This window comes from Podarcis muralis, chromosome 5, assembly GCF_964188315.1.
Source record: "Podarcis muralis chromosome 5, rPodMur119.hap1.1, whole genome shotgun sequence".
NCBI classification, from domain to species: domain Eukaryota; kingdom Metazoa; phylum Chordata; class Lepidosauria; order Squamata; family Lacertidae; genus Podarcis; species Podarcis muralis.
Genome location: NC_135659.1, coordinates 32,415,478 through 32,439,993, shown reverse-complemented (window position 1 = coordinate 32,439,993; position 24,516 = coordinate 32,415,478). Strand labels below are relative to the sequence as shown.

The following is a 24,516-nucleotide window of genomic DNA, read 5'->3' as shown; positions in this document are numbered from 1 at the left end:
GAACACGAAATACATCCCTCTCCCCAGGGAAAGTTCGTCTGGCATTTTCAGTACCAGGCCTTTGGGTGATTAATATTCTACAGCCCTTTAAATGTGTTTGTGGGGAGGGGGCTATTGGTTTTTTTTTTTAAAAAAAACTATTTATTTGTGCTTTATCTGTATTTTTATCTTGTCAACCACCCCGAGATCTTTTAATGAAGGACGGTATATAAATCTTACAACAACAACAAACTAATACCACTACCCCTTCTTAATAGTGACTACAAAAGTTCTAGAGGATAGTGCCCCAGCTCTTTTAGTATTCAAAGCTGAAACCATCATAGAAAACATATCCAACTTACTCTTGGACCAGGTGGCCCTGGTGGACCCTAAAAGGTAGGAGAGAGGGGGACACCATATAAGAGTGGTTCATACAATTATGCAGTTATGCAAACTTTAAAATAATGTAGATTCACTTACAGGTGGACCTGGATGGCCTCGTGATCCTTGAGGTCCCTGAGTAAAAAGAGATGATAAAAATGCATGAAATATAGTTTTTCTTTTTCTAAAAAAAGTAAAAGAAATCTCTATATACCACCTTGGAATGAAATGCAGTTTACAAAGAAGACTGACATGTTTAATGCATATATTAAACTAGCTGTAAAATGGACCAGGACGACAAAGGCTATTCTCTACTAGTTATGACCTACACAAAGATTTCTTAGTGCACTGTAGACCATTTGCCTGAGTTGCTGTGTACTTTTTAAAGCGAGTCTGTGTACTTTAAAAAACCTGAGTAAGCTTTCTGTCAAAGGTGTCAGCCCAATACGACTCAATTACTGAAGTTCTCTGTTTATCCAGTCCTACCCCCTGTGAATACTGTGGGTGCATTTAGCATTTTAAAATGGTTTAATAAAGGATTTAAAGCATGTCACGAGCAAGCAATTCTGCGTATTTTTCGACCAGCCAACCCATTAGTCAAAAAATATCATTTATTAAAATTTGTATTATTAATTTATTAGTCATGTATAATGTACACTGTATGTGTTTTTTAGAAAATTAAATAAGCATGCCATATAGAGAAGCAACACCTCCCCATATAATGTCTACATGCTGTGCCATGGGATGGGTTGAATCCATTGGTTTGGGTCCTAGCCTCCAGTGCAGGAGAAAACCAGCTTGCTCCATCTTCCTGGAGACAGATATTGGAAGATGGTTGTCATATCTCATCTCACACTCCTGTTTTCCAGGCCATTGTTGTATCGTACCTGCGGGACCGCCTCTCCTGGTATGTCCCACAGAGGAACTTATGGTCTTCAAACAAAAACATCCTGAAGGTCCCAGGCCACAGAGAGGTTAGGCTGGCCTCAACTAGAGCCAGGGCTTTTTCGGCTGTGGCTCCAATCTGGTGGAACGCTCTGTCACAAGAGACTAGGGCCCTGCGGGACTTGACATCTTTCTGCAGGGCCTGCAAGACAGAGCTGTTCCACCAGGCCTTTGGTCAGGGCATAGCCTGACTCCCTCCTTTGGAAATCTTCACAGAACTTTAGCCTAATGGTTGCCATAAATTTGAGTTGAATTAATTTTATAATGAAATGATTTTAGAATGTTGTACTATTTTATTGCTGTTAGCCGCCCTGAGCCCGGCTTCGGCTGGGGAGGGCAGGATATAAATAAAATATATTATTATTATTATTAGTCGTTTAGTCGTGTCCGACTTTTCGTGACCCCATGGACCAGAGCACACCAGGCACTCCTGTCTTCCACTGCCTCCCGCAGTTTGGTCAAACTCATGCTGGTATCTTCGAGAGCACTGTCCAACCAGTTTTCCAGGCTAAACATATCCAATTCCTTCAACCGTTCCTCATAAGGCTTGGTTTCCCGACCCTTGATCATCTTGGTCGCCCTCCTCTGCACACGTTCCAGCTTGCCAATATCCTTCTTAGACTGTGGTGCCCAGAATTGGACACAGTATTCCAAGTGTGGTCAGACCAACACAGAATAGAGCAGGACTATGACTTCTCTTGTTTGGGACACTATATGTCCATTGATGGAGCCTGGAATAGCATTAGTTGTTTGTTTATTGTTGTTTTGCTGCTGTATCACACTGTTGGCTCATAAAACCATAGAATTGTAGAGTTGGAAGGGACCCTGAGAATCATCTAATTCAATCTTCTGCAATGCAGAAATATACAGCTGTTCCATACCTGTCCCAAACCTGAAACCTTGGCGTAATCAGCACCACGCTCTAATGTTACCCTTGTGGTCCATACTAAGACCCCTGGATACTTTAGCTGAAATTCTTGCATAGCAGGGGGTTAAACTAGATGACTCTTGGGGTCCTGTCCAATTCTACAATTCTTTGATCCTTCCCCTTTTCTCCTCTGCCAGTCTTATTTCCTCTGTTTATCTATCGCCTTCTCTGCTACACCAGCTTCCCTTACCTGCTCTGCCTCCCTGTTTACGTTGCAGAAATCCAAAAGATGATTGTCTGCACAAGCCTTGCAAGGCTTCAGAAGCCTCAGTGTCACTCTGAGGTCTCATTTCTGGTCTGTCCAACCTTATTATGGGGTAGGACCACCCAGGATGCAGCATGACATTTGGCTGCAGTCTCTGTGCTCTCCAGACATAGATACAAACCATAAAACAAAAACCACAGAAAATATTTAATAAAATTAAACTAATAAAATCACAACACTACAAGTCAGTAGGTGGCAGCAATAGGGCCTTTCCTCTGGCCTTGCAATGCCATTGAACTCAAGAGAAGAATAACTTTGCCATAGCTCTGCTTTGCAGGCTCTTCCACAGGTCCAGAACAGGATAGCTATGTGATGCTGAGTACCGGTATGTGCCATAAATTTAAAGAACATGGCTTTCCCCTAAAGAATCATGGGAATTGTAGCTTGTTAGGGGTGCTGGGAACTGTAGCTCTGCGAGGGGGTTAACTATAGTTCCCAAGATTCTTTGGAGGAAGTCAAATGTATGTTTTAAATGTATATTGTGTATGCAGCCTGACTTTCTGAGAAGAAGAGAGAGAGGTTTGAGATATATTATACCTCTTATAGAACTCTTGGGACCTCCATTATAGTTTGTTCCCCTCGTCCTTGTATCCAGCCTTTTCAGAATCAGTTACCATTTTCTGACTATAGCAGGGGGTTAAACTAGATGACTCTAGATGATTACTTGGTTTCCCCCCCAATGTGAGCAGAATACTATAATCCTGAAACTCAGAGAAGCATGATCTTGCTGTTTCTGCACTGCATATTTTTTGCTGTACACTCTCGTCAGTACTGACAAAAAATATTGTTTCCAGGAAACACAGTATACTTTTGACTTCTTGTTTATTCATAGAAAAAGAAGGCTACCCCTTTCTTATTTATTGTTTTTAATTGCTCTGCTCAGAAATCCTAATACCATTCCGTGTTAAAAGGAATCGGGCACCTAGGAAGGATGCCAATGGTTTTCTTTGCTTCAAAGGAATGTGTACAGAGCTGAATGAAAATTATTTGATGTCTGTGAAAATACATGGAAATAGAACTTTCACCCTGGCTGTAAAGGCAAAGCTAATTGCTTTGTGCTGCCAACAGTCGCATTCCCCTTTTCTGACAAGTGGCTCACGCAATGAATTCGTGATGGAAGGAAATTGCTAATTGCCAGCGGTGCAAAATTTCAAAGGAAAAAAAGAGTACTTAAATGACACAGAGACGCCTATTTTCCACTGAAACGCCCTGGAAAGATCCATTAACAGGAAGACGTGTTTATGTGACAGCAAAGTAGACTATCAGGCAAAAAATAAGAGGAGGAGGAGGAGCATCTTCGGACACTGAACAGCCATAAAAATATCAAGAACACAGAAGAATTTACTTCTGGTAACCATGCATGGAACATGCCTGCTGCCGAAAACACAAACAATAACGATCACAGAAACCAGTGATTGTTTTGAAGGTTAGCCACGAATCTGAAAGTTATTAGGACCAGACTACTGCGGGTTCTTATATGGGAAAGACATTGGGATGTACCATGGTTCCAAAAGGTCTCTGATAATTGATTTGCTCTCAAGTAAGACTGAGCTGCAAGGATTTGGCATTGAAGATGACATTTCTGAGAAAGGAAAAAGTCTGTAGTCTCTGGCCTATGTTGTCCCATCCCTTAGTACTAAAATAAATCTCAATAAGGTCACTTTACCAGGATTGGCCCAAGACATTTTGCTGTTCCAGTCATCTATGCTATGATCCGAGATAAGTGTCTCAAGACCCCTGAACAAATCTTGAATTTCACGGGTTGCTTTTAAAGTTGGGCTGGTCCTGATCTTCACTCAAGTCACTGCAGTGACAACAGAGTTCAGGATTAGTCTGAGTGCTGCTGGCTGCTGGACTTAGCTACCATTCTGTGAACGTATTAACAAGCGTCACCTAAAGATGCTCTCAACAAAAAGCCCATATTACTACACTGCAGCTGCAAGCATAACTAATGTTTCTGGTGACATTCTACAATTTCTAGTTATGCAGAGGCACGTCTATCTACCACTTGCACTTCTGTCCCCAGAAGCTATGTAATCATGATGTCGCAGGAAGCACTGTAGGTGAGTGGTAGAGTACAGTCATCCCTCTTGTTACGTTCGGTTCAGGTTACGGCTTTTCAGGTTGCATCCCGGAAGTACCGGAAAGAGTTACTTCTGGGTTTTGCCACTCGCGCATGCACAGAAGCAGCGAATCGCAACCCGCACACACGCAGACGTGGGTTGCGTTCTGCTCCTGTTGCGAACGGGGCTCCGGAACAGATCCCGTTCACAACCAGAGGTACCACTGTATATCCTTTGCATGCAAAATTCCCAGGTTCAATTCCTGGCATCCAGGTAAGAGCCCACCTAAAACCCTAGAAAGCTGTGGCCGATCAGTGTGGAGAATACTGAACCAGACAGGCTAGTGATCTGACTCACTGTAAGTGCATAGATTTCTTTCACCTGAGCAGCTGGAAAGATGCAGATAAACACAGCCCACAATTTCTTGAAAACAAGGAATTAGTAAGGAAGTTATGATCCCTCCCCCAACTTGGTACTTTTGCAGGATGTGGATGGAGCAGAAATCACCCCAAACATGCCGTGTCCCATATATTGTGCATCCTACCCTATTTTTAACATTACAAACGTTATTTTCACGTACCATTTCGCCTCTGGATCCCTTTTCACCCCTGGGTCCCTGAAATTAAAAGAAATACATGTCATCTTAAAAACCCCCAAATACAGTGAATTATAGTAACTCCAGAAACCATTTATTACAATGTGTTTTACACGGTGAACAAACCATTCATTTCTACAGAACAGAAGGATATCTAACTTTACTTCACTTATGCATAACATTTGTGCAGATATATTGGAATGGCTAAACACCACCTGAATGAACCGAGCAGCAATACTTATGGATTATAGCAGCCTTTGCCAACCTGGTGCACCCTCCAGATGTTTTGGACTACAACTCCCATCATCCCTTGCTATTGCCCATTTAGGCTGGGGCTGATGGATGTCCAGAGGACAGCAGGTTGGATTATTAAGGGAATTCAGTGCTCTCGTGTTCTTGTCTACAAAACAAGTCTTTTATCTTGCATGCATGTTACAATGCAAAAGAGTTCTCGTCTATTTGTTGTTCAAAGTGTGGAAAACTTCATGCAATGGAAAGCAATCCTGGGAAAGACTAAGCACTTACAGGTTTGCCTGCTGGACCTATGATGCCTTCATTACCAACAGGGCCAATGTTTCCCTAAAAACAAAATGCAAATAAATTTTCAGAGCAATAAATGAACGACAGTACTGTGCGACATTTGACTATTTAAAGAACATACAATTCCGTGCCCGGTGAAAATTAAACAATAGTGAAATGATATTTCAAAATTCATGTTCAAAGAAGGCCAGTTCTGTTTCTGGATATAAGAAGGGCAAATAGACAAGTTAAGTTTGCATCCCTTTCATTTGCACACCAAATCGATTGTATTTCTGAACATGCATTTCTGAACACCTGAATACTGAAAGGAACTTGACCTCTGCTGTTTATCTAAGAGCCCTATCTATATGTGACATAATTTTCAGCTTAACAGACAAACAATACCATTACTTGTAATAAGTAATAAGATAAAAGTGATCCTTAACTGGTATGCCTGTGCAGATTGCACAGTGATCCATTTGGCAAGTTCTGAAATGTTATGGCTAGTTAATTGCTGGGGACTGTGTGGGGGAACAGGTTTATCTATGGTTAAAGCTTCAATGGTGCTGATTAATTCATTAAATCTTGCAGAAAAGCAAATTTTGCCTCCATGGTGATTAGAATTAAAGTATATAAATGACAATGTGCTACCCTCCCTTGGTAACCCCCCAAATTTGCTGTCAGAAGCAGGTCACCTGACCCTGCCTCAACCAAGGTCAACCAAGGTGTAAGTACAACTCTCACAAATTCTGCTCTGGGTCACCTGTCCTCAAATTCAGTTGTTCCTACTTATCTGCTGGCATAGGAGGAAAGTGGTCTGAGTTTTCACTATAAACCCATGGGAACTGCAGAGATGCCAGTTAGATTGTACAGTGAACAGCGAGTTTATTAATAGACCGAATCACTTACTATTTGTCCTACCGGGCCTTTAGGTCCCAAAATTCCAATTAAACCAAGGTCACCTTCGGGACCCTAAAAAATGAAAAGTAAAAGCTTAGTCATAGTACATCTGATACACTTTTTAAAAAGCATTTGTCTAAAAAAAAAGAAAAAGCTAAAGTAAATGAAAGTGAAACTAATATAAAATACGAAATGTTATGTACTGCAATCTTCTTCTTTAGATCTCTGATACAATGAAAAAGCCTCAACAGACAATGCACTTCCAGTCAAATTACTGTAGCTGTTTCATAAAGTGAAATATTATTTCTTTTGCTCTCCAATCTCAGGGCAATTAAGAAATGCTCGCTGAAGATCTTTCATGCACTACAGATGGCTTACAGTTCAGATTTTAAAAAAGGACATGATCCAGCCACACAAAGTTTAAGAACGTGTTAGTTCCATTCGCTCCAATGGGAGGGTTAAGGACATGCTTAACTATTTCCCATTTAATGGGCTGTAAAGATGCTTAGCTTTGGGACTGGGCTCAGAGTGAGCACATACCTTGGGACCTGGGAATCCCTGAAATCCCATCAAACCATGATCTCCAGATTGTCCCTGAAATATTAGCAGATAGGAAGATTAATATATGAAATGGCACCTGAATGGTACTAAGAACTGTTTTACATACAACAGGCGGTACATACAGCATGACCCTTGAGGCCAGGTTCTCCCGGGGGGCCTTGATCGCCTTGGGTCCCAGCATGACCTCTTTTACCTTGCTTTCCTGGGTGACCCCGAAGCCCTTGTTCACCCTGCAACAAGACGGGAAGTATGCATTCATTATTATTCTTATAGAGGAGAAGCATACGGTGCCTCGGAATTTCTGCATGAAGAAATCATAGATAATGAATGCTGATGCAGAATTCACCCTGATTCTTTTTTTAAAAAAAATGTATTTCTATTAAAGATTTTCTTGATTTACAAAGGTATGTGCAATGTCTCTCTCTCGTATTTTTTTTCCATGTAACACTTTTTTAAAATCAACAACAACAAATCGGTTTCATTTGTTGAGACATTAGGAAGAACAGAGGGAAAGAGGTGGAGGGGAGAAAGGTGAGTGTGGGTGGGGTTGGGTGGTGATGTTTCTATATTATTTAATAAATGTGAGGTTTTGTGTCAGCGTTGCTTGTGTGGGTTCTCTGCTGTTCACTTGTGTTCCTTTGGTGGTGAGAGAGGTTGGGGTTGGCCTAGGGTGTGGCTGTTCATTTGTGGTTGGCTGTGGTGGTCTTTGTTTTCATGTGTGAGTGGGGTGGGTGGGTGTTTTGGATCAGGTTAGCCATATTGATTTGTATGTTGTTGGTGGATTTTTGTCATTGTCTTGTTGGGCTGTGTATGTGATAAAGGGGAGCCATACCAGAGTGAAGGCGTCTTCTTCTATTTGTCCCCATGTTAGTTTCAGTTTATTGGTTAATTTTTCTAGTAAGGCTGTTTCCCATACTATTTGGTACCCTTGGTCCATGCTTACTCCTGACAGGAATTCACCCTGATTCTGAGGTTCAGCGATTAAAGGATTATTTCAAAACTGTGCTTAGGATCTGAATAAGTTATCAGCTTATCAGCCTGATCTTGGTAATGTTGGTGGACAATTGTTGCTTGTGTGATGTCATTAATTTTGGCCCCTCGTTTTCTGTTGGTGAATTTTGAAAAAAAGCAAAAAATTATCAGCTAATTTGGACTGAATGGTGAGACTTCTTGCATTGTGTATTTGTAGAAGCAAAGCTAACGCTGCTGAAATAAAAAAAAAAACTCCTTCTTTCAAACCTGGAGGAAGAACACCCAGTCCACCAGGCATGTAAACTCAGTAGGAATATTCCTTCCCACCAACCCCCCCCTTGGTCTTTACTGCTGGAGGGGGTTGGGATGTGGTGGAACCGACATGCCTCTAGCCTGGGGAACTGGGTGGGCTTCACTGCTGCAGAGACCCTTATTATGCTCAGCCAGATGGGAAACAAACATTGTTGGGTCTTCTGCCACTGATGGAAGCCAGCAAAGAACCCCGATATGGGGGCGTTTCAGGGTGGGGAGCAGTGGTGCCATTCAGTCCAAAGGATCCAAAGTTCCATGGATCCCCTAAGCAGGAAGTTAGGGTTACTCTGCTGTTTTAATGTGCTCCTAGCTGGCAATATAGCAACCAAGAAACTGACAACCCCACATTCCTCCACAGTATTAACAAATGCAATTATAATGACAGTTATAATTACCCCCTCCCCTCTCCAGTAGTTCGCTTTAAGTTTGATTCACTTATCATAAAAACAGAAAGCAGTCTCTTTCAAGGCAATTAGTACAAACTAATTGGCCTTCCCTTCGGTACAGAGAGCAGGCTGTGCCTATCTTTCTTTCCAAACCGCTGGGAAATTAAATGCTCTTTTCCCCCCTCTTTTTTTTTTTTACCCTTTCAAAAAGCCTTGTCTTGCTCCTGAAGTAAATTCAAAAAGATAGCTCAATTTGCACTGGGGCTGAAGAAATGCCTGTACCACTCCTAGACTAATTAGGGCTTTCAAATTTCACAGGTCGCCCTTGTGATCCTATAAAATGCTAGTGTGAACTGCGAAAGTTTGTAAAGAGCCTAAAAATAAATAAATGGGAAGCCCTATAAGAAAAACCCTTTTGTTTTAAGGCAGCTTACATACATGCATTTTCAGAGAGGGAAGGAGCATACTTCCACAATACCAGGTGCATAAGCTTTGGTAGAAGCTGCAGTTCTGCCTTTGATATTACTTCCGAATGAGCGGGCAGAAAGATTTCAAACACAGTGCCAGCTGGCTTGAGAAGCTCCCCATTCGAAGTACCTTTAGTCCTGGTGGTCCAGTGTTTCCTGGCATACCTGGTAACCCCTTTGGTCCCTGAGTTCCAGGATATCCTGCCAGTCCAGCTAGTCCCACGCTTCCTCTGTTACCCTTGACAAGCAAGTTATACATAGTCACATCAACCACTGGTTCCATTTTTTTTGAGCAATATGCCAAACACATGCTTTTGTTTCTTCAAAGTAGCCATGCTCGTTACACACACCTTCGTACATCTATCTGCATGCACACTCTTACACAACATCAGTACAATGATGGCATCCTATAAATTGTTATCTAAATAATTATGGTATTATTATTATTATTATTATTATTATTATTATTATTATACCCTGCCCATCTGGCTGGGTTTCTCCAGCCACTCTGGGCAGCTCCCAACAGAATATTTAAAACATAATAAAACATCAAACATTAAAAACTTCCCTAAACAGGGGTGCCTTCAGATGTCTTCTAAAAGTCAGATAGTTGTTTATTTCTTTGACATCTAATAGGAGGGTGTTCCACAGGTTGGGCGCCACTACCAAGAAGGCCCTCTGCCTGGTTCCCTGTAACCTCACTTCTCGCAGGGAGGGCACCACCAGAAGGCCCCCGGAGCTGGGCCTCAGTGTCTGGGCTAAACAATGGGGGTGGAGATGCTCCTTCAGCACCAACACTTTGAATTGTGCTCGGAAACGTGATTAAATGATGGTGATATTAGCAATACTATTTAAAATGAGGACATGCTGTCTATTGAAAAACATTGTTACTTAGAAACTAACTTTTAACATTTCATAAATAAGCACAAAGTTTGCAACCCCCAATGACTTCAAGAAATAAGGCCCTAGCTCAAAGCAGACTAGGGTGATTGGGTGTAAAACTGGCCAGGGTTCCTGCATACATAGAAAGTGGTGTTTCAGCAGTTGTATCCTACCCTGGTATCTCTGTTGATGAAAAGTGGGTTGCAAATATGCAGGAATATGCAGCTGTCCCGTACAGGGATTAAACTTGCAACCCTGGCATTATCAGCACCATGCTCTAACCAGCTGAGCTATCCAGGTGTGGTGAAGCTACAGAAGCTCTGTGTCTTTTGCACCTAAAACAGACTGGGGCTCCTGGAACTGATTTGCTATTGCAGGAAAAAAAGCCACTAAGGTTGTGCAGAAAGGTGGCCGAACCTGATTAATATGTTCCCATTGCAGGATGTGAGATGCTTCTGCATAATAATATAATATAATAATAATTTATTATTTATACCCTGCCCATCTGGCTGGGTTTTCCCAGCCACTCTGGGCGGCTTCCAACAGAATATTGAAATACAATAACCTATTAAACATTAAAAGCTTCCCTGTATACCAGAAGGAGCGTCTGCACTCCCATCGTTCAGCCCGGACACTGAGGTCCAGCGCCGAGGGCCTTCTGGCGGTTCCCTCATTGTGAGAAGTGAGGTTACAGGGAACCAGACAGAGGGCCTTCTTGGTAGTGGTGCCCGCCCTGTGGAACGCCCTCACTTCAGATGCGAAGGAAATAAGTAGCTATCTCATCTTTAAAAGACATCTGAAGGCAGCCCTGTTTAGGGAAGTTTTTAATATTTAATGATGTATTGTTTATAACACTCGATTAGAAGCCACCCAGCCGATTAGAAGCCGCTGGGGAACTCAGCCAAATTGGGGGGGGGGGTATAAATAAATTATTATTATTATTATTATTATTATTATTATTATTATTATTATTATTATTATTATTATTAACAAGGCTGCCTTCAGATGTTTTCTAAAAGTCTGGTAGTTGTTTTTCTCTTTGACATCTAGTGGGAGGGCATTCCACAGGGCGGGTGCCACTACTGAGAAGGCCCTCTGCCTGGTTCCCTGTAACTTGGCTTCTCGTAGCGAGGGAACTGCCAGAAGGCACTGGAGCTCAGTGTCCGGGCAGAACAATGGGGGTGGAGACATAGTTGGCCCTACACCACAATGGCATGGAATAAGAACCATACTGGCAAACAAATGATGTAGCTACTTCTCAAACAAGTGCTGCTGGCCCTCAGGGAGAGGTGGCACTAGGGCAGGAGGAAATTATGGAATTCCCTTCTTCCATATGGTTCTTGCTTACAGGTGTTTATGATGCACTAAGAATATTTAAATACTTTTTCATGTGGAAAACAACCATGCAAGTACGACTCACAGGAAGGCCCTGTTGTCCAGGTAAGCCAGCCTTTCCAGGATTCCCAGGAACGCCCTCTGGTCCAGGATAGCCTTGTACACCCTTCTGACCCAAAGGACCAGGTATACCCTGAAATAAATTTGAGATGTATTAGGACAGCCCTGAACAGCACACTATTTGCAACTAAGCTATGCTAAACATGATTTTAGACAATTTAAAAAAGTACAGTTATATACCTCAAGAAAGTTACTTAAGTTTGAGAGCAGACAACTTAAATTTGTTCTTAGGTATGCTTCCTCTCTGGATGGAGACACATTATATTCTGGATTTTCCTTCTTTTGTCTAGGGAAATAATACTGGCTAATGCCTTTTTTTTTAAATCAGTAGGACTGCTAAAGTACAACACCTAGCAACATCAACTACAACTACTCTTTCCATCCAGGCTATTCAGCTGCTGTAGCAGAACAAACATGTTGTACACAACTATGCAACTATGGAAAAAATCAGAAAAGAGGAAAGATCTATATTAGAAGACTTTCCCAGGGAGGGAAATACTTGAAAATGTGCCAGGGAGATCCCACCCCCATCCCCCACTTGTGGGTTTCATTACAAATTACCATTGAAATCTTAGGGCTTTCTTTTGTATCTAGGAACAGGTTCATGCTTTAAAGCACTGTGTCCAAGCATGCTAAAAAAAATTTGGGCCCTAGTGTTTTCCCTGCACTTTACCACTGAATCAGAGCAAACAGCAATTTGCGGAAAACCCTAACTGCCATTTGTTCTGATTCAGTGATAAAGAGTGGGCTTTCACAGGAAAAAATTGCAGGGGCAGGGAAAAAAGCAACCAGCCCTTTGTAGGCATGCCTAGGACTACAACAGAGACTTTATGAAGTGTGGCTTTATAATGCTCTATTAGACTGCAATCCCAAACACACTAACTAGGCAGAAATCCCCATTAAGCACAGTCCAAGTAAACATGCATAGAACTGAGATATAAAAGTGAAATATACACATGGTACAATTTAAACCAATTTTTTTACTTTGCATGTTAGTGAACATAATTCCATCTGATTAGCTGTTTTTCATCACTACATGTCACTGCTTTCTTCTTCTTCTTCTTCTTCTTCTTCTTCTTCTTCTTCTTCTTCTTCTTCTTCTTCTTCTTCCTCCTCCTCCTCCTCCTCCTCCTCCTCCCCCTTCTCCTTCTTCTTCTACCCCACTCATCTGACTGAGTTTCCCCAGCCACTCTGGGCGACTTCCAGCACATATAAAAACTTAATAAAATGTCAAACATTTAAAACTTCCCATTATAGGGATACTTGCATTTGCGGTGGGTACCTGATACCTGAAATCTAGTGTGCTATTAATAAAACATTTTGCTTACTTACAGACATCCCAGGTTTCCCAGCTTGACCACTCATTCCTTTTTTCCCAGTGGGACCCTAGAAATTTCAAAATATGTGTTTACTGACAAAGCCAATGAAACATAAAAGCAGAATAGAAGCTAGGAGCATATTTATTATCTAGCACTGGGGTCAAAGAACACAAGAATCACTTCAGTTTCAGGGGAATCTAAGATCATAAACCAGCTGGATATTCTTTCTACTTGAGTGCAAAATCTGTCAAAGCACCGGATTCAGTAACAAAAGCACATTATCATTTCCCCGAGGTTATTCTGTTTCAGCAACATGTCATTTATGAGAAAGAATGAATGGGCCAGACAGAATTGCATCCACGTTGCTCACAGGTCAGTTAGAATGGATTTTGTTTTTGTTTTTAAAAAATGTCCCCTATTTATGGGGTTTGTGGTATTTCCTATTAATAAATGAAACATCACTGGAGTACTTTCAGCTTTTAACTGCTCTATATTAGCCCAAGAACAGATTGTGCCCCCGCCAGAATACATACTGCTTCAGTGCTTAAGACCTCGTAAAATAAGAGTCCTCTGTGTCATCCAAGCCAGGAATACTGGTTTAATATCTGCTTATTAACCAGGGCTGAAACCATGGTTCATTCAGTCTGAACCAGGACAGTCATTTAACGATCATTAATTTCTACAGCAGCTTCTTTGTTATAAATGTAAGCTACATTATTATGCATCATTGTCTTTTGAATCACAGCTGTTGCCCACCCGACGTTAAAAATGCAATATCCATAAACAGAAGATAAAGCATGCTGGGCTGGGTCACACAATCTCCTTTCTAAATCTGTGTGTATGTTTATGGGGGGGGGGGGGGACGACAGGATTATACACATGTCCCTCGCTGCTTCGGAGGTAATGCTAAACCCCAGTGCATTCTAAGGACAAACCTTTGTGAGCCTCACGGCTGTGAGTTTGCAAGCTTCTGCTTCCATTTCTGACTAGCCACAGTTTGCAGGGTCATCTGAACCCAACAAACTGTGGTTAATATTAACTAGGGTTTGATGGAACAAGCCAACTTTAAAACCAGAGTTTCAGAAAATGATTTGTTTCAATAAAACACTGCGATGGTTAACTTTAGGTTAAACGCAAATCTGCAGGGTTTTTTTTTAAAGAAGCAAATGCTCCTATCTCTTCTTCATGGCTGCACTAATGAGGGGAGGGAGGAATTTGCAAGGTTTGCTGAACCAACAGTTTATAAACTATGGAACTTGCTCCCACAGGAGGCAGGGATGTCAACCAACCTAGACGGCTTTAAAAAAAGGATTAGACAAATTCATGGAGGAGAAGTCTATCCATGGCCATGAGCCATAGTTGGAGGAACTAATGTTTCTGAATACCAGTTACTGGAAAGTGCTCTTGTGCTTGGGTCTCACTTTCAGGTTTCCCATAGGCCACTGTGAGAACAGAGTGCTGGACTAGATGGGCTATTAACCAGATCAAGTAGGCTCTTATGAACACTGGATATGAACCCTCCTACACAATTTTACATTTGTTACCAATTTGGAGTCCATGTGAAAGAAAAGCGGTTCATTTCTTATTTGGATTCCTGTTCTACGTGATGCATTTTGCAGAACTTAGCAGCACAGTATGGTTCAAGTTATGGACACAGGTTTAACTGCAGTCTTAAGATGTGCATTTTTCACTAGGCTTCTGGTTGTTAAAACTATTTTTAGGAATGAAACTCTGATATAAAATTTCAGCCTAAGGGACATCATAGAAAGTTTGAAAGAAGCCCAAAGAGGCTGTGGATTTGGGGTTCTATATTACGCACACCCTGCCAAAGCGGCTTGTGATCACAGTGTAGGCTTTACAGAACTACTGAGATATGCAAGTTAATAAAATGTGGTTTTGCTTTGAGTCACAGATTATCACATACCCTTCAGAAAACAACTTTATTGCAGCAAGACTTGGTGGAAAGTGGAAGTATGAAGGTGCAATGGGGATATTAAAAGCCGTTCCTTGTGTAATCCTTTAAAAACATATTAAAAGTCACTCTGTGGCAGAGCAGAGCATTTCTTTGGCAGCTTTCACTGTAGCCTCAATTCAAAGTATTATTCAGAAGTGGAACATTTATACTTGGAGCTCTGGAACTTGCCCAATACACATTACGCCAAACATGTATGTGCTGTATCTTCTTTACAAATGAGTTCAAATGGATTTGTACCATGGCCAGAATCCAAAGAGCTCCTATGGATCTCATGCATACTCAGTGGGATAGCAAACTCCCCGTGCCCAAGAGTAGCAGCCCCCAAATGCCACATCACTGCTCTTGAAATTAACCTTATTTCCAAATGTGCTGGAGGGCAGAGGAGGGGGGAACTGCTGGGAGAAATTAGACAAGGCAAAAGTTCTGCAAGGTATGCAGAGTTTGTTGTGTGGTTCTTTTGATGGTGGCCTTTATCAGCCCAAATGCTCATTCAGATCTGGCTTCCTGAGTTTACTTTTAAAGTCACCAAATAAAAGGATTCAAGGATTAAAGTCACCAAATAAAAGGATCCCCCCCCAAGGGAAGAAGCATATTTTCACCAAGAGAGAGAGAGAGAGAGAGAGAGAGAGAGAGAGAGAGAGAGAATGGTTAAAAATATCAGCAGAGATGAAGCCAGAAAGGCACCTGTCCATAAATGCTGCTGCCCAATGTATCATTGATGTCAGCACTGAAGATCTTCATCTGCTTATTTTCTAACAGCTTCGTTCTAGGAACTGCCTCTCAAGATATCACAGCACTATGAAAATTAAGCTCGCTGCACTTGAGATCAACACCTGGAGTTCTTGTTCCAGCACCCAACCCTAGACCTCTGCAGGTTGCCACTGTTTGCTGAAATGTGCAGCAGGTATCACCTAATGCAGGGATGGGAAAAGCTGGAGTCTTGATGACCACAGGTTCTTCATCCCAGACATAATGAGATATGCAAAGCTAATGGGGTTAATAAGAACTACCTTGTTGCATCATCTTGCCCAAGGCTTTTTCACCAGCAGTGGCCGAAGAGTTGCCTCTGAAAACTCACAGGTACTGCTTTCAAAATGCCCTTTTTATGTAAAATTAGACAGATGGGGTTAAGGAGAAGGACTTTCCAGCAAATGGCACCCTCCTTATGAATACATATCCCACTTTCAGAGCAGCTTCAGAAATATATTATATTCCTTTTAGAGTTAATGGGTTCTGGAGACAGAAACAAGCTAACAAAACAAGCAAGCTTATAAATGAAACTGCTGGTCTGTCTAGTGTTGCAGAGCTCTAATTTCAAATATGACAAAAAAATGTGTCTTGCTCTTTTCTACCTACTTGAGATCCTTTCTCTCCTTTTAGTCCTGGTTCACCACGTTCACCTGGCTCACCCTTTGGAAAAAGCAAAAAAAAGTAATATGAATAAAGCCTAGGAGACATCAAGGCAAAGGAGCAGGGATTTCCCACCTGGTAACAAATACAGAAGTACCATTCGTTTTATTATCTTTATCAAAGCACAAAGTCAACCTACTTCACAAGAGACTTACTGGTGGCCCTTGTTGTCCAACAGCACCTCTAAGTCCTGGAAGCCCCATGTGACCCTAGAAATAGGAAATGCAGCTTATTATTGGCTAGGCAACTAATACTATGAGTTTCTGGTGAGAGGACAAGCCTGAGAGGAGCCAAGGTGTATTCCAACATGTTTGTTTCAATATATTTCAGTATATTAATCATCTTATTGGAACTTGGTCTCCAAGATATATTCCATCTCCCCAGGTGTTGTGGACTACTACTCCCATAATCCCTGACCACCGGCCATGCTGGCTGGGGATGATGTGAGCTGTTGCCCATAGCATTAGGTACCCCAAATTAGGTACCCCAGATACACTCCATTCAACCTGTTTTGTCCTAAAGCATCTATTGCAACATATTGCATTAATCTGTTAATCCTTTGCTCCACCTATTGGCTCATAGCCTGCAAATCTTGCCCTTGCCTTCTGTACAACCACCTGTTCATCCATCTGGCTTTTGCCAGTGGAAAAATCCTCACATGCCTTTATGCGTCCTTATTTCTGGTCTGTATCTGCACTACCCCTACACTGTATCCAAGTCTTAAAGCCATGCTACTGCCCACAATCCCGAGGCGTTGTTGTCAGATAGCATTTGGCCTAGGCTTTGATCCTATTCATCTGTCCTGGCTCCTGCCCAACACATAGGCAGGCAGAGGCTCTAACCTGTAAGAAAGGAATCTCTATTCAGACAAGTAGCAATATAGGGTCAGGAGCAAACAAAGCAGTTCAGGATCAGGGCAAGGCAGTTAGAAGCAACACAGATGTCCCAACAAGTTTTAACCCTATTCATCCAGCCAGTTCCCAAATCTTTACCCAGTTTTCCAGTGGTGACCCTGATACAGTGGAACCTGAATTCTGATGAGCTTCTAGTATAAGATCCTGTCCATAATTTCTTTGGCAGTAGTCAACTCTAGCCCTGTCTTTTGCAGTATCACTTACACTGAAATTCTATTCATATCTAGACACAGAGCCATAGCTATGTGATCTTGCACCCCTGGCAGAACTGTCCAGACTGCGCCCCTAGCCACAGACAAATTAGCTCTTCTTTCCGCCTCTCCTCCAACCCCTCCATTCAATTCGCCCTCTATTTAAAACCATTTATTATGAGGCAATAATCAATATTTATGGACACATTTCTTAGCCGATTTTGCGCCCCCCAATCGCCTGCACCCCTGGCGAGGGCCCACCTCGCCACCCCCTAGCTACAGCCCTGTCTAGACAGAACAAAGATTCATTGAGTTTAACGGAATTTACTCCCCAGTAAGTTAGTATAATGTTAGTGATATTGTACTTAACATGCATTCAGATGTACGAAAGAGTGTTTTTTTCTATTGCTCTTTTAGAATAAACTACAGAGTACGCCCCATATAAATACAAATGGAAGCAGAATTCTACCTTGTAACCAAAATCACCAGGTTCTCCTCTCTCTCCACGTTCACCAATAGGGCCCTAGAGAAATAACCACAAGAAGTCCAGATGGTTTAAAATTTCTTTGAAATATGGCTGCTTTAGAATAAAAAAAGAAAAGGGAACTTATATTCAAAAGAAGAGAGAAGAGATAGAAAGAAAGGAAAAGGAAAGCAAAGCAAAGCAAAGCAAACATAGTCAATACAATAAATGACGTCTAAAATTATTTGTACTATGGCTAGTTGAGGTTTTGAATCACATATATGTTAAACCAAAAACAAACAAACTGAAAATGTAGGTTTACTCTTCCTCATATGGCAGAAAATTTCAAGAAATTAGCACTAATCATACTTTAGTTATTGATAAGAATATTTTAAAACTGCAAACTCATTTAAAAAATAACATTCTGTGTGCAATAAATTATCAAAATGCCACAAAATTAGGAAATAACAAAATGCAAAACCGATTATCATCATGGAACCAGACTGTCTAAAAACAAAGGCAAAACAAAATCGTTTTGAGCAAGTGATGAAATAGAATTGTAGGTACCTGCCTGATTTCTATAGCAACAATGTTTTAAATTACTGGTGCTACTAACACTAAACATCTTTGTCGGACTTAGCATTTATACAGCAGTTCAAACCCTCTAAAATGCTACATTTAACATTAACTTTGGGACAAACTAGATGAGATACTAAAAGTGTTAAAAACTATGACAGGGTTTTGGGTTTGTTTGTTTGACTTTGAAAATAGGTCCAATTCTCATCAGAACTGTGACTGGGGAGGAAAACATTAAACCTCATCTCCCTGTGTCCTGCTGTCTCTGTGAACCCCTACCCCTGCCCTCACACCCCTATTATTAAATGTCTTACAAACCCTGACACAGTTTCTAATTACACATTTAGTGCCACTTCTTGTTTAGCCCCTTGATACCCCTTATGTTTGCTGCTTTCCCAAAAAAACCCCTGCAATTGCTGGTAGCAATGAAAAAGCTGGAACCTGTACAAATCTAAACATAACGTATTTCAAAGCAACTACACCAATTCCACACATCTTTGCACAACATGAGTGTAGTCTCTGGAGGCAACTGTATAATTTTTGGGAAGACTTTCAATTCTGAATCACGTATATAGTTTTCTGGATAAAGAAAGACCTACTGGTTCACCTATGGGCCCAGGTGGTCCCAGCACTGTGCTGTCTTCCCCCGGGTAACCCTGTAATAGAGACATATCAATGGTTTATTGGCTATGAAGCCTCAGGGTGTTGTTAGTAAACTATGCATGAAAAATTGAAATATATTCCCTATGCAGGCCATACGTACGCAAAGAGGTACTGAGCCATTTATGTAAAAGACTTAGTAGTTTGTAATAGTTATACCTGTAGCATCCCCTCAGCAAACAGATTTTATAACTATTCTGAAGAACTATATACAGTCGTACCTTGGAAGTTGGATGGAATCCGTTCCGGAAGTCTGTTCGACTTCTAAAATGTTTGGAAACCAAAGTGCTGCTTCTGATTGGCTGCAGGAAGCTCCAGCAGCCAATCAGAAGCCACAGAAGCCAAATCGGACGTTCAGCTTCCAAAAGGCGTTCGAAAACTGGAACACTCACTTCCGGGTTTCGAACGTGAGTTGTTCAGGAACCAAGGCGTTTGAGATCTAAGGTACAAGTGTACTTGCTGCTTCACAGCAAATCTATTGGCTGACCAGTAGTAAGTTCAGTTTCCAAACAGACAGCTCCCCAGAAATAAGTACCACTCCCAGGTAGATGAGTATTAGATTGTGTGTCCATTCGTTAGTATTGCATAAATTGCTTTTCCATTCTTTTTCTTTCCATAAACAGATATAAACCGAAATGTACAAGTTACTACCGTTTCAAATAGAAATGTAATCTAATTATATCAGGCACAGCAAAGTAAATCAGCTAATATCTGAAGCACAATTTAATAATAAAATCAGTTGCCATTACGCAAGCTACATTGCATAGCACAATAATTTATTAAAAGTGCTTAAGCATATTTTGTATGGGAATAATCACCAAACACAAACATGTAAAATTAGATATTTTCAGCATCAGTTGGATGCTATCCTGTGCGTGTACAAAAAAGAAGAAGGGAGAAGTAGATTTACACGCAGAAAACCATCTATTTGAGCCACAGATCCATGTGCTCTCCAATGCACAAATGGAACACCTGGGAGTTTCAGAATTAAGACTTTCCCACCAACTGCAGTGTAGAGAGACAGGTCTGAAAGTACATCCCTTTGGACCCATAAGCTGCCCATGTGTTGAAAGATGTATGTTACACTTTATTTGCAAGTGTCATCAGTATCCACCAAAATAAATGGGAAAGCTGTTGAATACTGGAGAGCTGTGTGTGTTGTGCATACTGGAAATCGCATGCCTGCAAGCAACCTCTGACTGTTACCGCGCCTGCTTCCCCCTTTTTCTGCCAGGGGACAAGGAAGGAGAAGACAAGCTGCAGTTGCTACAAACCATGGGTGAAATCCCCTATTTTGTGTAAAGCCCTGCCCCCTTTCACAGTGAACAAATGTACCCTAAGGACAAATTAGAACAGTGGAAGTGCCTAACAAGTACCAGAAGCGTAGAATCTTATATGATGAACTCTTAAGAAGCGTCTGCACTGCTGGGAGCCAAAGGTATTGTTATAAGAATTTTAAGGTCTCAAATATAGAATAAATATTCAAAAATGCACACATATCTAAATATATGAATCATGTGTCTGAAATAGCATGGGAGAGCAATCCTGGAGCCATTTTAACTATCCCAATGACCTCAAATATTCCTCTGCAGTAAGGGAGGCAAATGGGGAAAGCCTTCCCAATTGCTTTTTTACTTACAAATCCTGCCTTAAGGGCATATTTGTGTATGAATAGGGTGAGCCTAGGGACGCGGGTGGCGCTGTGGGTAAAAGCCTCAGCGCCTAGGGCTTGCCGATCGAAAGGTCGGCGGTTCGAATCCCCGCGGCGGGGTGCGCTCCCGCTGCTCGGTCCCAGCGCCTGCCAACCTAGCAGTTCGAAAGCACCCTCGGGTGCAAGTAGATAAATAGGGACCGCTTACTGGCGGGAAGGTAAACGGCGTTTCCGTGTGCTGCGCTGGCTCGCCAGATGCAGCTTGTCACGCTGGCCACGTGACCCGGAAGTGTCTCCAGACAGCGCTGGCCCCCGGCCTCTTGAGTGAGATGGGCGCACAACCCCAGAGTCTGTCAAGACTGGCCCGTATGGGCAGAGGTACCTTTACCTTTACCTTAGGGTGAGCCTGTGACCTGGATTCAGGAACTAAAGTATTATCCATCACAAAAGAATGGCCAGACTGCCCAGGTAATGCAATCAGTGAGAATTATCAGCTATCCTGGCAGACAGGATTTCTGCTGTAGACCACCTCCTTCTGTGATGTATGTATGATGGTTTGAGGGGTGGTCTTGGGCTACAAGTGCGCAATTTCAAAAGACTATGTAAGGGCTTGCACACCATTGTTCAGCATTCTCCTCGCTCCTGCACGTGGTGAGCAGGGACCCTGTTGCAACATTTCCTTTACTAAAGATCAGGCTTACTAGCCGCTTTGCTTCTCAATATTCTCTGGTTGGCCTCTATTATTTTCTCCTTCTGATAGGGAACCCACTTAAGGACTCTGTATGGGCTCCAGAATACAGTGGTACCTCGGGTTAAGTACTTAATTCGTTCTGGAGGTCCGTTCTTAACTTGAAGCACCACTTTAGCTAACGGGGCCTCCTGCTGCTGCTGTGCCGCCCCCGCCCAATTTCTGTTCTTATCCTGAAGCAAAGTTCTTAACCTGAAGCACTATTTCTGGGTTAGCGGAGTCTGTAACCTGAAGCGTATGTAACCTGAGGTACCACTGTACCCTATAAGGGAAAGGGAGCAGTTTTTTTTTAACAGTATGATGTGACAGGAAGAATCAAAGCTCACACAGTATATGCTACATCAGGGACAACATGGATTAGAAAAATCAGCACATGCCCTGCTCCCAGCACAATGTCATCAGTCACGCAGAATGGCTGAGCATCAGTGCATCTATGCTGTAAAATGAACCTGAGGATTTATGCTTTGGCATAAATGTGTGCAACCCAACCCAAGTCATTTCATTCATAATATTCAGAGGTTTCTCCTCACACAATATTGTTCCCTCAGAGCTTTAAAATAAGAATCTGTAAAAATCAGGGATGGCTCAGTCGGTAGAGCATGAGACTCTTAATCTCAGGGCTGTGGGTTCGAGCTCCACATTGGTCAAAAGATTTCTGCATTGCAGAAGGTTGGACAAGTCGACTCTCAAGGTGCTTTCCAACTCTACAATTCTAAGTGGATAGAGGGGTTTGTGTAAAATATATGCTTATTTTGTGAGCCTCCGAGACTTCTAGCCAACAGCAACCACCTCTGTCAACTACAGTATTTGCTACCACTCTTCATACCTTCTCTCCTTTGGCTCCTGGTGGGCCAGGAGTGCCTGGCTGACCCTGGTGACCCTAGGAAAAGAAACAATTAAACATAAATGCCATGCCATGTGAGCAATCTGTTTGCATTGTTATGTAGTCGGGCAAACAGGATAGTTGGACAATTGAAGACAATAGACCACAACATTTGGGAACAGAAACCGCCAGTTTTCAACAGGCCCAGATTCAGTTTGAGTTACCACATGTGTTTTCTGGTCTTGTTGGGATTGATGGAGGATGCCTTTTGATCCGTGACAGAAGAAAGTGTAAAAAAAATTAAAAATCCCAATAAGTACTATAAATAAAATCTAACATGTGTTTGTCAGTTTGCCTTTTTGATAATTTTCTTGAAAACTGAAAGTTTCCCAACAATAAATAAAACAGAGCTATCTAATGTGTGTGTATCAGTTTGATTTTTTAAAATATAATTTTCTTGAAAAATGAAAATTCGATGGTTAATTCAAACTGCATAACTTATTTTTAAAAAAGAGAGAGTATAGCTGTGGGAAGAATGGCAGCTTTCAGTAGGCTTCATTCAGAATGGCCATCTTGAAGCAGACAAGGGACAAATGGGCAGAGCAATCATAATAATAATAATAATAATAATAATAATAATAATAATAATAATAATAATTTATTATTTATACCCCGCCCATCTGGCTGGGCTTCCCCAGCCACTCTGGGCGGCTTCCAAAAGAATATTAAAATACTATAATACATCAAACATTAAAAGCTTCCCGAAACAGGGCTGCCTTCAGATGTCTTCTAAAAGCCTGGTAGTTGTTGTTCTCTTTGACATCTGGTGGGAGGGTGTTCCACAGGGAAGGCGCCACTACCGAGAAGGCCCTCTGCCTGGTTCCTGTAACTTGGCTTCTCACAGTGAGGGAACCGCCAGAAGGCCCTCGGTGCTGGACCTCAGTGTCCGGGTAGAACGATGGGGGTGGAGACGCTCCTTCAGACATACTGGACCAAGGCCGTTTAGGGCTTTAAAGGTCAGCACCAACACTTTGAATTGTGCTCGGAAACGTACTGGGAGCCAATGTAGGTCTTTCAAGACCGGTGTTATGTCCACACACATGCCTTGATGCCAGGCTGTGTGTGCGAATTATGTGGCAGTGTAGTTCTGTCCAGCTCTCCTGGCTAAGCTGGCCTCCTGCCAATGGTAACCAACCTCCCCTTTCTGACTAATGAATGGGTGGGCAAGTGGCCCCCACAAGTGGGAGACAGCAAAGCACACAAATTGGGGGGGAGGGTGTATAATTTTTTTTGCACAAGTCAATGGGCCATAACAAATGTAGCGCAATGTACAAAGACGGTACACAGTCAACAAACTCAACAGAAAGTACAGACAGACATTCAGGAAGTGCATCCTACCCCGTAACCTGGAATTCCTGGCTCTCCTGCAGATCCCATTGACCCTAAATGTCCCTGTATGTATAAACAGCAGTAAACACATTTCAATTTCTAATTAGTTAAGCTCTCAATCGACCTTCTGATCAGAAAAACACAAAGGGCATAAATATAAATCCCGTTGATTTCAAATTGTGAGTCAAACACATACTGTCAACATCACATATGTTCCTAGTGTCTGGCTCATGCCAAAGGATTTTTTTTCCTTTTAATGTAGTAATATTTATATAACCAAATGCCCCGGGAACCCATGTGTTTGAAGGTGTAGAATATACATTTTAAAAGTTAATAAATCATATGATTAAAAAAATGCAAGAACGAGGTTTGATGGTGTTCTCTCTTGAAAAGCACCTAAAAAGGTATAAACATGCAGATTCTCCTAACGACTTTTTTTTAAACAGCCTAGAAGGGAACCAGAATAAACGCAGCTTAGATTAAAAAGTCTACCTTCACCATATTTGAACCAGAAATAGATATTTTACATAAAAATAATGCTGTGAGCAACACTAATGTCTCACAACAAATGAAACTGATCTATAGAAAACACAACTTGAAAAAGAGACAATGCATGTATTTTTGTAAACAATGAAATCTTTAATAAAAATATGTTTATAAAATAAAAATAATGAAAACACATATAATATAGGTATAAGTAATTGGTGAAAGTAGATGCAAATTGCTTCTTTGAATGCACCATTTCAGAATATATCTCTGCAAATAGGTACAGCACAATGTTGTTGTT

The 24,516-nt window shown here is 41.7% G+C and overlaps 1 protein-coding gene across 2 annotated transcripts in view; it reads right to left on the bottom strand.

Moving 5' to 3' along the window:
- The window catches only part of COL24A1 (collagen type XXIV alpha 1 chain), a 165,058-nt gene that overhangs the window by 9,767 nt on the left and 130,775 nt on the right, over nucleotides 1-24,516 (bottom strand). For both annotated transcript variants that reach the window (XM_028732889.2, XM_077928502.1), the window contains 16 exons: nucleotides 23,739-23,792; nucleotides 22,344-22,397; nucleotides 19,058-19,114; nucleotides 17,889-17,942; nucleotides 16,470-16,523; nucleotides 16,261-16,314; nucleotides 12,943-12,996; nucleotides 11,576-11,683; nucleotides 9,404-9,511; nucleotides 7,259-7,366; nucleotides 7,116-7,169; nucleotides 6,585-6,647; nucleotides 5,682-5,735; nucleotides 5,142-5,177; nucleotides 460-495; nucleotides 342-368 (listed from right to left, as the gene is read on the bottom strand). In XM_028732889.2, the coding sequence (XP_028588722.2) occupies nucleotides 342-368; nucleotides 460-495; nucleotides 5,142-5,177; nucleotides 5,682-5,735; nucleotides 6,585-6,647; nucleotides 7,116-7,169; nucleotides 7,259-7,366; nucleotides 9,404-9,511; nucleotides 11,576-11,683; nucleotides 12,943-12,996; nucleotides 16,261-16,314; nucleotides 16,470-16,523; nucleotides 17,889-17,942; nucleotides 19,058-19,114; nucleotides 22,344-22,397; nucleotides 23,739-23,792 (975 nt within the window). The remainder of the gene's footprint in view (nucleotides 1-341; nucleotides 369-459; nucleotides 496-5,141; nucleotides 5,178-5,681; nucleotides 5,736-6,584; nucleotides 6,648-7,115; nucleotides 7,170-7,258; nucleotides 7,367-9,403; nucleotides 9,512-11,575; nucleotides 11,684-12,942; nucleotides 12,997-16,260; nucleotides 16,315-16,469; nucleotides 16,524-17,888; nucleotides 17,943-19,057; nucleotides 19,115-22,343; nucleotides 22,398-23,738; nucleotides 23,793-24,516) is intronic.